Here is a 14,749-nt window from a genome sequence, read left to right on the forward strand (position 1 = left end):
TCATTTCTGGCCTAGGTGGGATTTAGAAGGACAGAGGGGTTTGTGGAAAGGACAAGTTAGTCCAAATAACAAATACCGTACATGTTTTATATTAGCTGTTTTAGATCCTCAGCTGGTGTAAATTAATGAGTACAGATCCATTGATTCCAGTAGAACCACCAATCAAGGTCTGGCCCACTATATTTCAGCCTCCGGTCAGATATATTTTCACAGCAAGACAAACTCATCCATGGAATTGTGAGTGTATTTTAAATTGTGTGTTTCATGTATCATTAACGTTTGCCAAATTAGTTGTTATTTCTGGTATAGTTATGGTTACCATAAGGTTTGAGATCTTGTGGGAGGGGTTGCAAAAGATTTCTCAGAATGGAAGTGGGGAAAAATCTGGCCTACAGCAGCATTGAGAGTGGTGGTTCTCCCTTCCTGGGCCATAGAGACAGGATTATTGTTAGACCCCAGTTTCTGGTCCTGTCCAGGTCTAAACTGTGTCACACGGGAGCTGAAAAAAAGGAGTAAACTCAGTTTCTCACTGTGTTAGTCAATCACGAGAGGGGATGGAAGCCAGAGCATGAAGCAGCAATGTGGGAGGCCATAGCCATGGACATACAGGGGGAACTGATCGAACTTGACTCCTGGTCAAGCCATCATGCCCAGCAAATTCCCTCATCCAGCCGGGATGCACCTTAAAATTACAACAGAGTCACTCCTGCATGTCTGTTAGTGCCATGAAAAGGGAGCATTTAAGCGCGTGCACGCGCACACACACACACACACACACAGAGCAGAGTCCAGCACCTTCAGGAGGGAAACAGAAGTGAAAGGGCAGGGTAAGAGACTAGTTGGAATGAGAGAGGTGGAAAAAGGGAAGGCAACAGTGGGAAAGGGTGAGAAAGGGATGAAAGAGACAAGAGAAGAACATAAATGGAGCTGATTGAGTATTTTCTGTTAAAATGTCTTTTTCACTGGGAAAGGGCTTTTTGAACAAAATGGAAATGTTCATTAAAAATATCAGATTTTGTCAAACATTTTCAGGTTTTTCTCAGGAAAAAAGTTGACTTTTTTAAACTGCAAAATTGGGAATTTTGGTTGCTGAAAACCTATATAATTTAGTTTTTCTTTTAGAACAAAAGCCTGAAAAAGTTTCAAAGAAAAATTTTGACAAAATAAAAAAAAAAGTTTCATTTTCATCAGCATTTTTTACAGGGGAAAACAAAACAGTTGTTTCCCAGCACGCTCTCAACATAAGAGAAAGGAACAAGGAGAGAAAACAGAAGTCTGGGCCAGTTGGAGGCAGACAGAGAACTGGGAATGAGCAGTGGGTGTGGGAGGAGAATCTGGTGCCAACATACTGCAGCTGCTTATATGCCCCCAAGCCTGCTCCAGCCTGCAGGAAGCTGCTGACCATGTTTAACCTCAGAGCGCTTGTGTGCAGGATCCAGTCCCTGCAGAGAGGAGGAGATGCCAACCCAAATATTCAAAATCATTAGTCCAGCCTCAAAAAATCATGAGATTGGCTTAAAAATCATGAAGATATTAGAAAAATATAATTCAGCTTCTTTTTCTTTGTCTTCTGGTTTCAGACCCTTTAGGTTACACCCAGGTCACATTTTCAAGCTTTTCCCCACAACCATGAGAGATGGGACTTATTGACATTTTTTAAAGAAAGCTGAGATTCTCCCATAGGGTATGTCTACACTGCAATTAGACACCTGCAGCTGGCCTGTGCCAATTGACACAGGTTCACAGGGCTCAGGCCAAGGTAGGGTGACCAGACCGCAAGTGTGAAAAATCGGGATGGGGGTGGGGGTTAATAGGAGACTAAATAAGAAAAAGACACAAAAATTGGGACAGTCCCTATAAAATCGGGACATCTGGTCACCCTAGGCCAAGGGGCAGTTTAATTGCAGTATAAACATTCCAGCTTGGGCTGCAGCTTGCTCTGGGACCCTCCCAACTTGCAGGGTCCTAGAGCCCAGGCTGCAGCCCGATCCCAGACATCTACCCTGCAATTAAGCAGCCCCTTAGCCCGAGCCCCACAAGCCCAAGTCAGCTGTTGCAGGCTTTTTAATTGCGGTGTAGACATGCCCATAATGGCTAACCCCCAAGGCCGTCAGTACGTCTGCTCTTCTTTAGTGAGCCCACTTGACAAGTTTTATTGTTCTTCCGTCTGGCTTCCATCCCCTCTCCAACTGATGCAGCTGTCTGGAGATGCTTGCCTTCCACGCCTTACTCATTCACACCTGGTTCATTCAACAGGGCAATTGATTAAAAGGCAAGGGAAGGCGGGGGAGGAGATCTTATGCTACTTCTAGCAAAAAGACATTTTTTTTAACATTATACCAAGGCTCAATACAAAATTTTCTATATAAGGATCTGATACAAAGTTGTATGAAAATAGAGGCATAATACAAAGTCATATGAAAGTTATGTGAAGATGCTTAATGCGGAGATTTATCTACATGTATGATCTGCTTCCCTTGTAAAATGTCCTCACAAAATGTTGTATTCCCCTTGTCTTCTCTATCACACCCCTACCTGCCTCTTCTGTCACTCCATTCATCCACAGGCCTAACCTCTCTACTCCAATGCAGGGGCACCCAGAAGACCTAGATGTTACCTTAGCCCATGGGCTGTTGTAGTGGCACTGGGCTACTCAACTACTTTGCCCCAAGCTGCTAGATTGTTGGAGATGAGGGAGGATTCCTTTTCCCCATCTACCCTTCCCAACTCAGAAAATGGAGTTGGGCCTTCCCTTAGGAGCATGTCATGCTTATGACATTTCTTTAAACCTTCCCCTAGATGCACCCTCAGTAAAGCCAGGATTAGAGGTCTTGGAGACACGGTTGCCCTCCTCCAAGGACGAATGCCTCATGATTGGTGCCTTGAGTCTGTGACATCACCTACGGGCAGACTATTTCTGGAGAATGAGTTGCGTCTTTGAGAGATTTTTCTAATCAGGCTGGAGGAAGGTAATTTAATGATTTTCAAGAGGAGCTCTCAGCACTGTAAGTATTCTCTACAACTTCTGTGTATCTCAGACTGATGGTGGGGAGGGAGAGTGGGAAGAAAGAGAGCAATTGAGCTGAGAAAAGTCTAATGAAACCCCTGGAGAATTGTTTGGAGTTTGTATCTGGAAGGGACAGATATTCATTTCTTAGGTAATGTTTTGCTCTGTCTCTTACCTTAGCGTAGGAATCCATTGACTGAAGTAAATGGAAATCTTTCATGAATAGTCAGCCAACCTATAAGAGGCTGGTTAGTTTGGAAGCAGCTTCTTCCTCAATGTTTTTCTTGGTGGCTGTTTGATTTGGACCGTTGCTTGGCTGTTGTGGAATTCATCTGAGTCTTTGTATGGCTGGCACTGGCAGGGCATTGATGTAAAATGCGTACAAGGCACTGTGGTAAAGACACTACTGGAGTTCAGGACTCAGCTGCTGTTTACAAGGTACTGCTGAAACCCCAGGAGGTATTTGAAGGGTTCTGCTCACACAGCTAGATACCCCCTTCCCCAGTCTGATAATAAACCTTTTCTCTCTGTAACAGTCTGTCTTCCAAGCTCACCATTTCACATTAGCAGGATGGGATGGGATTTCCTAGGATTCCCATCAAGGAGTGGGCTGCAGGACTTCAGTTCTACTTAGAACCAGCTTAAAAGCTGACTCTCTTTTTAAGTGTATCCTTTTTTGTTTCTGTTTGGTCTTGAAACCATTGCTAGAGAAAAGAGTCTGAGAGCTCAGAGCAGTAGGATACAGGCATCAGCAGTGGCCAAGGCTGGAAATATTCATTACATCCCCAAGTCAAACAGCTGGCCCTGGAGCTATGGGACTTCTTTCCATTCAGCCACAGTTATGTCTAATACTGGATACAAAGTTCTCTAGCTAGAGCACTGCTCCAAGGAAGATCACTGCTTCAGCACACGAGGCCCATAGCTGAGATGATGAGGACATCACCACGTGGAATAAAATAGCAAGAGCATTTCTACCTGGAGACGATATGTATTTCCAGAGCATCGTTACGAGGAAGATCACAACCCACCTGGGCCTTGTGTCTCAGATTTTTGTGGATGCACTGCAGATTGCAGCACACATGCAGTAGTGCATGTATGACCTTCTCAGGGCACGGACCCAAGGAAAGTCACAGCCCACGTGGGGAATCTATTTGATGCTGCTATAAAGAAGATCATGTCAGATGTCTATTTCGCTTGTCAGGGAAATTTTCCATAGAGGATCAGAGACTAAAGCTGTGAAGGGGGTGGATTAAAGAGCAGCTATTTGTTACTAGTACTCAAGCCTCCTTAAGTGCATTGGAATCAGAAGGTAGCGGGGAAAGAGATTAACCTGGAAGCCAACCCAGAAGTGGGATGTCATCTGCCAGCACTGGGATAAGAACATCACTGTGGACAGATTGTATTAGGTAAAATTAGTGTTCAGACGCAAGCAAGGCCATTACGCAAATGGATTAAATCCGGGGCCAAGTAAAGATCCTGTCAGAGCCAATTAGATAACACTGTGTGAATGAGAGCAGAGGATGTGAAGGAACATTCAGTTGTCCAGCAACCTTCTTTGGGAAAGGACAGGAATCCACAGCTACTGGCTCCGTCAGTTCTCTCACCCTGAGACTATCTTTCACTGTCTGCCAGTGACATTAGTGGCAGGGGAGCTGTGGCAAAGACTCTGGAACGTATTCAGAGGTAAGGCGCCAGAGAACTCAAAGAGGTGCCATAGAAAAAGATCAAATCTAGGTGAAGTAGGAGATTGTCAGGCACCTAAGTATTGGGGTGACAGGGACCATAAAAGTCTATATAAATGGATAGACAGGGTTGCAAAACACAAATGGAAGGCTGTGCTGTGTGTTTCTCCTACTTCTGTGAGTCCTGCATGGTTCCGGAGGAACTGATCACAGAGACACAAGAATTGGTGCAGCTCCTGTGCCAATGAGAACTGGTCTCCACTGCAAGAACAAAGACATCTTTGCCTGTGTGTGGATAGAAATTAACTCTCACTGGCCTGTCAGTGTAATAACAGCACAGTGACTTTGTGCTGTCTGGTGCCGAGCTTGAGATGAAGGAAGTATGAACTTTCCCAGCGCTTCCTACCCAAGAGCTCTGTGCTCTTTCCCAAGGTGCCATCCAGCTGTGGAGATGGGTAGGGAGAACAGGAGTGATGAAGGTGCTGTGGGGAAGAGAGAACTGTAATTCCTTAACCCTGTTGAATCCCATTTCCTCTCCCTCTCTATTACATTAGTGCAGATGAGAAATAGGATGTAGTATGGTTTGGTCTGAAGCTTTCTCCCACCATATACCAGGTAGAGGTGGCTGAAACCTCACATAGTGGTGGGGTGGAGGAAAGGCTCTGAATCCCACAGACGGAGCCCTCCTATTATCTGCTTCTTTTCCTGAGTAAAGCTTGGGGCCAATGGGACTTTGAGGGAGGGGAGTGAGCTGCCTCTCAAAGGTGTTATGATCTGGATGGAGTGTTGTGCTAGCACCAGCCTGGTGTCTGCTAAAACAGGGAGCAATCTCACTGATCGATGTTAGCCCAGCTGCCTCTGGGGTTTCTTGATGTCAGTATCCAGGGTTAAAAATCTCAGTCAGCCATTTTTATTATCATGTCACATTTCATTCTCTCATGGGTTGCCAGGATAGGAGGCAGCCAGCACAGTATCTGGGTCTGTCAAAGTGGATCAAAGCTGGTTAGAGATGTTCTTTGGATACTGATTATACATTTCTATTGCCCTGTGCCTCTAGTACTCCAGGAGGGTGTCTACATCATTGTGACTGTGTACCCCATTGATTATTATTCTTGAGACTAGTGCACAATGCTTTAACCACAAGTGTAGGCATGTATAGCCCACGCACACCACAATGCTTAATTTTTCTGCTTAAAGATCTACATTTCTTAGAGCAAAGCAGCAGGGTTTTAACATTTTTTGTCAAGTCTTCAAATAACACATCCTCAGGAAGGAAAGATGGTCTTGTGGCTAAGAAAATAGGGACCAAACTCCCAGCTAGTGTAAATTAGCACAATTCCATTTACTTCATCAGAGAAATTGACCCTAAACTGAGATTCAGGAGATCTAGGTATAATTCTTGGCTCTGACACAGATTTACTCTGTGACCTTGGACAAATCACTTAATCTCTATATCGCAGCTTCTCTTCTATAAAATGTAGTTTCCCTACTCTGCAGGGTTGTTGTGAGGATAAATCCATAAATTCCAGGGAGATGCTCAGATATTATGGTGACAGGGATCATATAGGTAACAAGACAGATACATAACTAGATTTACTATGACTAGGTTTGTGATCAAACTGAGTGTATAGCAAGTGTGCCTTGGAAGATTGTGGATATACTGTGAGCAGCAGGGCTAGTGTATATATATTTCAAACTATTCCTGGCTGTCACTGCAAACTCTACTGTCTGTTATTTCACTTAGGATGGCTTTAATCGTTCAGTCTCTAGTGTATTAGATATGGAAAGATACAGCTATTGAGGTATTTATAGTGTGTTGATCACTTTGGTATCTGAGCACCTGGTATGGAACACCCTTATTTCAAAGTATGTGGCATATCGACACGCATGCACACATTAAAATGGAATTGCTAAGAATATATTCTTTGCTCCTCAGGCTGTCCCCCTGACCTTTCTAGATTTTGTTTAAAGGAAAGAATTACAGCAATTGCAGGCACTGATGGGGGGCAAGAAGCCCTCTCATTCCGTGGTTGTCAATGATCTAAAAATACTCTCAGCTCTTTGGTGGCTTTTATAGGCTGGTGATTAGAAAGATCTCATCTCTGCAGTCTGTAGCGGCGTCACAGAGGGCGGAGGAGGGAAAGAGGATATTTGGAGGATTATACTAAAGTTCCTGTGGTGACATAAAGGGATTTGACGTCAGTACTGAGATTGTGAAGCTAATTCCAACACTTGTTAGCATGAACATTCAGTAAGTGAACCAACAGAAATGTTTAGGACAGAGTTACATGATGAATGCAGAGAAGCGAAGCATGTGACTTCAGGAAGGGAGCAAGATGGAAGCCCCCCGCCCCCTTTCCATGGGTGCACACAGGAGTGGAGTTGAGGGTAAAATGAGTAAACAAGCTTTACTCTCTTCTCCTTTGGAGAATATGGAATGTATTGTAGGCTAGTTTACCCGCTTTTTTTTTTTACCATTATACCAGTGGGTGCTCTTGACCAGTGTGCACTGAGCTGCATTAGACTTAATGAAGGGATGGGTGACCCCCGGGACACAGGTGTCAGGGATCCATGTCCTGTAGGGTGTAGAACTGCAGGACCCTCAGATACCAATGCAGCAGCTCTACCACCTGAGACAAAAGAAAATGTATGTCCTCTATGTGCCAGCAATTGAATTTATATCCTTTCCAGACTTCCATCCACTAGGGGATGACAGTGACCAAATGGTTCCTTGGCCACTTTTACAATCTGCTGAGCAGATGTACAGATTTGGGAACCACACAGTATTAATTAGTTAGCCCTGTTCCTAGATTTCCTTTTTACAATAGGGAATTGTGGCCTGATCCATATGCAGCAACAGAGTATGCAAAGCCATTGTTCATGACACTTAAAATCGTCAAAAATGGAGATGGACATTGTCTATTGGGTCATCTCACCCATTCACACTCTCCCACATACTAGTCAATGAGGAATTGTTTCCTAAAATATATTCTCCACTGCTTTGCCTTGGTCCAGTTTAAAGCATCTTGGGGGAAACTATTTCCATAGGAGGCTAATATTCCATATTGCCCAGATATTCTGTAATGATTATAAACATTTTCTTATGGTGATGTGGCACCCAGTAGGTATATACTAAATCTGCAAATAAAAATATAGGCCTTACCAGACTAGGACAAACCAGTTGTCTAGCTCCATTGGTACTAGTCCTCCTGCTCCACCAGAACAGATTACTGGGCCATCTGGTCTAGCAACCTGTCTCCAACATTAACCTTCAGAAGCAGGTGTAACCATCTCTCTGCAGCTCACTGTGCAATATCCTGCTAAGGAGATAAAAGTCTCCCTGCCCCCAGCTGGTGTCCCCATGACTTGTAGACTGAGAACTTGCCATTTTTATCCTAGCAATTGTGACTGCAGATGCTGTTCTAATTCTTAAACTGTACATAAGAACATAAGAACGTTCACACTGGCTCAGTCTAAAGGTCCATCTAGCCCAGTATCCTGTCTTCTGACAGTGGCCAATGCCAGGTGCCCCAGAGGGAATGAACAGAACAGGTAATCAGCAAGTGATCCATCCCTTGTTGCCCATTCCCAGCTTCTGGTAAACAGGGGGCATGGGGACACCATCCCTGCCCATCCTGGCTGTTGAATCCCCATCCCTAGGCTCTGGTCAAAGCTATAGTCCTTTCTCCCTCCTCTGGCTGATGGCATCTAGAAGTCATAAGTTCAGCACCCTCCTTCCATTTCATTATCTGCGTTTGTCTTACAGACAGGAAGATTTGAAAGAGGAGTACCTTGTGTATACAACAACCCAAGAATGAGCGACGCCAATACCCTCAACACCACAGAAGTGGCAGCTGGTCCCACCACACCACGCAAGGGACCTCCCAAGTTCAAGCAAAGGCAGACAAGACAATTCAAAAGCAAGCCCCCAAAGAAAGGAGTAAAAGGGTAAGAGCACTAATGAGAGCTCCAGGGAGTGGTATGTCCCTTCACATACATTAGGTGAGGCAGTGAGGTGATCTGATACACCTTCTCATATCTGGGATCTTTCAGATGATCTCTGCATGAATAGAACATGAGAAGGCAGGATACGTTCTCATAGGGGGGAAAATCATGCCAGAAGTGACACTTCCCCATTATGCGTCCAACAAGAGAGTTGCACCAAATTCTCCATGGAACCCATTAGGCCAAACCAGGAAACACTTGTATTATACTCTTGTGTCACTCCCTTTTAGGGTTGCCAATCCAGTAATTAAAGATTAATCTTTAATTAAAGATTATGTCATGTGATGAAATCTCCAGGAATTCATCCAACCAAAACTGGCAACCCTACATCCCCTTGGCAGTGAGGAACTTCCTGTGAGCTATCCCCCTCCTCTGCTGCTGATCTTATGTCCTTTGTCCCTGTAATTTAGCAAAATCCTCAAACTATTCCCTTTTCTCAGGGGCTGATCCAATCTCCCTTCAGTTAGGAAAGACCCTGTGTGAGGTAATCCTTCTCTTTTGGTTCTGTTCCAGTCTCACCTTCCTCTATTGTCCTTTCTCACAGGTTTGGAGATGACATTCCAGGTATGGAGGGACTTGGAACAGGTAAGTCATATGTAATATTGCTCTTCAGATGCCTTTAAAGTATTTCTGTTACAAAAATATAGAATCATGGGGCTGGAAGGGACAGCAAGGGTCATCTAGTCTAACCGCCTGCCAAGATGCAGGATTTGTTGTGTCTAAACCATACAAGACAGATGGACAATCAGCCTTCATGCTTCAGGGCTTAAGATGATTGCCTGCTATGGTCAGGTATAAATTGATGCAGAATTCGTGTTGATGAGAATTGGTCTCTACTGCAAGAACAAAGACATCTTTGCTGGTGTGTGGATGGAAATTAACTCTCACTGGTCTGTCAGTGTAATAGCAGCGCAGTGAGGTATACATTTCATTTTTGCCCCTCCATAATGTAGCACTGCACAAATGGCCAAGGTGCCTTGTGGGTGTTCTAATCTCCGTTCCTTGTAATCTTCTATCAGATGTGGAATTAGGCAAATACTATGAAAAATTCATATCTGGATTCACTTGGTTGTGAATGGGCTCACTTGTGTTTGCTTTCTGCAAATATTCTAGCAAGTGACTTCATCAGCAGGAAAGTTCACAGAAATGGTTACTTTAACACCAATAATGCAAAAAAATCACAGAAAGTGAATTTTAAATTGCTAATTGTTAGCATTCTCACCAGAATCCTGATTCCAAGAGTTATACTCGTCCAACCAGGGACCAGAAATGTGTCATGTGATCTGTGTCCAATCAAAAGAGCTCAGATTTCAAATATCAGACACATGCCAATAATCTACACACCAAGAACTTTGTGCCAAGATTATTCAGCAAATAATGTTAGATAACAAAAGTATTCAAGAAAATCACAATCTGGTTATAAAAACAAACTAACAGGGAAGCAAAATTAATCAAAAGTTTTAAAGTGAGCTGTTCACATAGCTCTATTTATCAGTTGCTGGTGATGAGATACAAGACTACATGGACTATGTTGGGTTTTTTTTTCTGGTGCAGCAAGTGGTGAGATGCCGCATGAGAACCATTGATCTAGTTCAGTGTGGCAGGAGGCTGCCCACTCTTACACTGATGTGGTGGGAAAATATTGTTTCTCACCTCTGTCTAGTCTTTGAATAGAAGCCCATTTTCCTTTCTCCTTCACCTAGCACTATTTCTTTAATAATCAGCCTGCCCATCTCTCTAGGATAGAAGAAACAATGGGGTATACTGAGCTTGTACTGAACTTATCCAGTTTCTCTCTCTCTATCTTGCAGATATTACAGTGATCTGTCCATGGGAGGCTTTCAGCCATCTGGAACTGCATGAGCTGGCACAGTTTGGTATCATCTAAGTCACCAGAATCACTACTGGTGTCTTCCAAGGTTCCAGAATGGTCTTCTTCACCATTGACACTTATTTTTGGCCCTTCCGTCCACCTGCTGACATTCTGTTGAGCACGTGCAGGGTGGCTTCATGAGATTCACCTAGTTCTAAACAATTCCTTCTCAGATTAACTTGGCAAGAAGTTATCAGGGACCCTGAATATGCACCAGGTCTCATCTGATGAAACTATTGGAAATGTTTAAATATCTCTGTACAATATCCTGTCTTCCCCCTGGAGTATTCATGTGTGTGAAGTCTCACCTGTATCCCCTGACTCCTGGGATGCTGTATGTATGAATTTTCACCCTATATGCCCCACTCTGAGTCACTTGAGATACAGTCTGTATGTGCCTATTTGAAGTCTTATCCTGTATTCCCACCCTTGACCCTATAAAATCTAACTCTGAATTAAACCCATCGCCCACTCTCAGGATACTCTCAAGCTTTCCATGTGTATGTGAAGTCCAACAGATGTGGATGATAGTCCCATGATATCTGAGCCAGCAATCAATTGCTCTGTGTATATTCATAGGGAACAGAGTCCTGAGAGTCACCTATCCACCTTTCATTAGGAAGGAGAACCTTGAGTCTCTCACATGAGCTCTCCATAGGGAATCTGCCACTAAAATTCACCTCTCAGCCATAGAACAGAAGGGCTTGGGAATACTACATCTTTCCTATATTATCCACAGGTTAGCGGAGTAGTTATTAGATTTCTGTTGCTCCAATAAGGACAGCTGACAGCCTGAATGTTTGAGATCACTAACTAAATCTATCATAGCACTCACCCCTTTGCTATCCTGAGGGTTTGCCATTCTAATCAAGTGACTCTCAGGGTGATATAAACGTTCATATCCTATAAGTAGAAATCCCTTCCTGTTCCTAGTACCATATTTACATGAGGAATAGCTTGTATCTGCCAGCTGTTGGTTAAGAAAATGGAGAAGCATTGCAATTGTCATCTGACAGTGACATATACCCATTAAGGGTATGTCTACTGGAACGTAGGTCTGGGCGTGAGCCTTGGCTCAAGCCTAACCCCGCCCCCATGTACACTGCAATTGCGCTAACCTAGGGCTCAGACCCAGGGTTCCAGGACCCTGCAGCGCTGGAGGAGTTAAGCTGGCACCCAAGGTGCGAGCCCTATTGCTTTGCAATGTAGACGGAGCCCCGCTTGACTCGGATCCTGGGAGTCAGCTGGAAGTATCCCACAATTCCATGGGACAACTTCCTTGATCCTCTCTATCCCAACAATTTGCAATCCACTCTAGTAAAAATGGCAAACAGCAGCAGCTCAGGTTAGTGTTAACCCATTCTCTTCTGATCACTGATCTGCAAGCACACTGTCAGAGAGCCTCCTGGGCTTGCAATGGAAAACAAACTGATCAAGCCTTTTGCAAAGTGACCTGCTTCTTGGTAACACGCAGGGTAGGCAATAAAGTTCTCCCAAAGTGCATCATGGTCCTAGGGCTAGAGCAGCCACATTTCAGAGGGTGGAGGTGCTAGGGATTCTGGGATATGGTTACTAAGACTTCGGTCTGCACACTCAGTGTGGACACCAGAGCCCTATGCTCAAGCCTGGGTTAGAAAAGTCTTAATATAAGGTAAAGATACAATGTAGCCGCTCAAGCCCAGGGTTCCCTAGTACAGGCAACTGACTCAAGTCCCACTAACACTGGGCTTACATTGCAGTGTAGACATACCCTAAGGCATGGGCTGTGTACCAGCCAGATTTAGCTGAGTGCTTCTAGCACACTGCGGGTTTAGCACAAATTGGAGTCCTACCTACTTTCTTCTTCCTCACATTTAGCATACAGTAGCCCTCCCCCTGCCCACATCACTCCCCATCCCTATCAACCATGGAAGGTGAAGCATTTTCCTTTCATGCCCCTCCCCAGTTCAAGCTTTGCAGATGCATGTGTTGAAGTTGAACACCTGACCTCAGAAGTTGGTGCAAGAGAACAACTGGGAGTAGGCAGAAGGAGAGTAGTTCCACTTAACCTTATGGATCTATCTCTTGCTCTCTGGCAGCCTTAGTCCTTGTTGGGCTGGGAATGGTGATTCATTTAGCCACACTCGAAACTGTGCAGAGACGGGGCAAGAATATTCCCTTCCTCTCTTGCATTAAGAAAGGATTTTAATTTTGTTCAGAGTCAAGGGGCAAATGGTTTTTATTATCTGATACTCATAAAAGAGGATGTCATTTTTCTAAACATTGTGGTGAGCTTCATTCAAATTTACCTTTCCCTGGTTTACACTGCATGTGTCAAACTATATATATATATATATATATCCATTACAAGTACAAATTGTGTGTCAACTGGCGAACTACATCACAGGACTACTTCATATGCAAGCCTGCCCACTGCTAAAGCACCCTCCCGCAATCTTTGGGGAAGATCCACTGGGCCGGGGACTCAAATAATTGCATGGGACAATGGAAAAATAACAGGGATAAGTGTGAGGGTCAAAAGGAGGAAACCTGACGGGGACACCGAGCAGAGAACCCTGGACAGCACCTACTGCTCCTCGAAGGCGTCAAGGGAGCCAGTGGACACCGCCCAGAGGAACTCTGCTCGGTTGTGTGAATGGATGGAAGATCAGAAGTAGGCCCCACAGTCACAGGAAACCCCCTCCGCCAATCACAGGACTACTTGTTAGGCAGATATCATCTATAACCTTTGTTTTTCATGCACTGTTGCTTCTAGTTTCTTGCATCCTTCTCTCCTTTTGCAGCTCTTCCTCTTTCTCAAAATCTTCTCAGTGCAGGTATGATTTTTATTTAGGTTTTAAATATGATTGACTTATTTCATTTATTAATAGCCTCTGTTTTTTTGATTAAATAAGGATGTCAGTTTTCTTGTGCTTTCTCTCACCTTAAATTGCTCTATTTATATGACCCTTATCTCTCCGATTCTGACCATCTCTTATAATTTGTCTGGAAAAAGGCTGATTGGTTCCAGTTTCTGGATCACACAAAGAAGTGTGGTCATTGCCTCTCTCAGTAGTGTGCTTAATTAGGAACATAACATGAGGACTGAGCATTAGAGTAGCCCTTGAGCTCCCATTTTTGTCCCAGGTTGAGACATGGCTTTGTGGCATTGGGACTGTTCTCTGCTACAAAGTTCCCTCTTTCTAAAGGCATCCGGAGACTGGGACATTCTAGTGAACATCAAGGTATTGATAAAGTTTCTCCTCTGAACCCTGTGTTAGTACATTCCCTTCCACCACAAGAGTATTGCTAGGTTTCCCCTTCAAAGCTGTCCAAAATCAACACGTTCCCTGCCAGCTCCCATATCTGGCTGAAGACCTGTTTTGCAGGGGTTTGGAGGCAGCTGCTGTTGGTCTTAGGTTTGGGGGATTCTTTTAAGTTTATAGTTATTCCTTTCATTTGAAGGAGTTTTAAGATTTATAAAAAGAATTTTAAAACAAGTTCTCTTCTGGTCTTTAAAAAAAGAGAGAATGAGAGAGCCCCTGGAAACCTTATTTTCAGAAGAAGCTGTGAGAATTGGCAATGTTGCAAGGAAAAAAATATATTTTAAAAAAACTTATGAAATACTGCAGCATGTTCACATTGTAACAGGTTATTCTTTGGTCTTTTACTATTAAAAATTGTTTTTAAAATCCCAAAGAGATGATCTGAAATTACTTTTAACACTAGACACATAATGTTTTCACTCAAAGCATCTCACACTATTTCCTTCACCTCTGGCCAGATCAGACGGGGACAGAGGGAGCCTTTTAGAACCACTCCATCACCGCCCCACCTTGAAAGAAAGTTAGATATTTTCTGAGCCATTGCTGCCATGTGGCCAATAAGAGACAGAATTCAGTTATGACATCATTTGAGAAGCAAATCTATATTCTCCTCTGTTTGTGCTGCTACCAGGGAGATAATACTTAATCACCATTTCCTGTGACAGGCCACTGTCAGTGGAATGGATAACAAGCAGGGGTGGGATTTAGCCCACATTTTCTGGAACTTCATAGCCTACATTTTCTGTAAATTATGGGCCAGGCCCTCAGGTGGCATAGCTTCAGCATAGCTCCATGGATACAGCCTTGAAGCTGTTCACAAACTCTTCATATGTTTCCCAACTCACTAACCCAAAATGTATTTAAATAGCCCTTTTAC

At 43.8% G+C, this 14,749-nt stretch overlaps 1 protein-coding gene across 5 annotated transcripts in view; it reads left to right on the forward strand.

Annotated features, from left to right (window-relative positions):
• PDE6H (phosphodiesterase 6H) overlaps positions 1 to 13,897 on the forward strand; it is a 24,482-nt gene extending 10,585 nt beyond the window's left edge. The window contains exons 1-5 of one of the 5 annotated variants that reach the window (XM_039493609.1): positions 179 to 237; positions 2,800 to 3,005; positions 8,456 to 8,637; positions 9,239 to 9,279; positions 10,506 to 13,897. In XM_039493609.1, coding sequence (XP_039349543.1) covers positions 8,504 to 8,637; positions 9,239 to 9,279; positions 10,506 to 10,582 — 252 coding nt within the window. In that variant the 5' untranslated portion in view covers positions 179 to 237; positions 2,800 to 3,005; positions 8,456 to 8,503 and the 3' untranslated portion in view covers positions 10,583 to 13,897. Of the gene's footprint in view, positions 1 to 178; positions 238 to 2,799; positions 3,006 to 4,540; positions 4,691 to 8,186; positions 8,242 to 8,455; positions 8,638 to 9,238; positions 9,280 to 10,505 lie in introns of those variants that run through there. The other 4 variants (XM_039493599.1, XM_039493618.1, XM_039493625.1 and 1 more) reach the window with 4 other exon arrangements.
• Positions 13,898 to 14,749: the final 852 nt, after the last annotated feature.

Source organism: Mauremys reevesii, linkage group 1, assembly GCF_016161935.1.
Source record: "Mauremys reevesii isolate NIE-2019 linkage group 1, ASM1616193v1, whole genome shotgun sequence".
Classification (NCBI taxonomy): domain Eukaryota; kingdom Metazoa; phylum Chordata; order Testudines; family Geoemydidae; genus Mauremys; species Mauremys reevesii.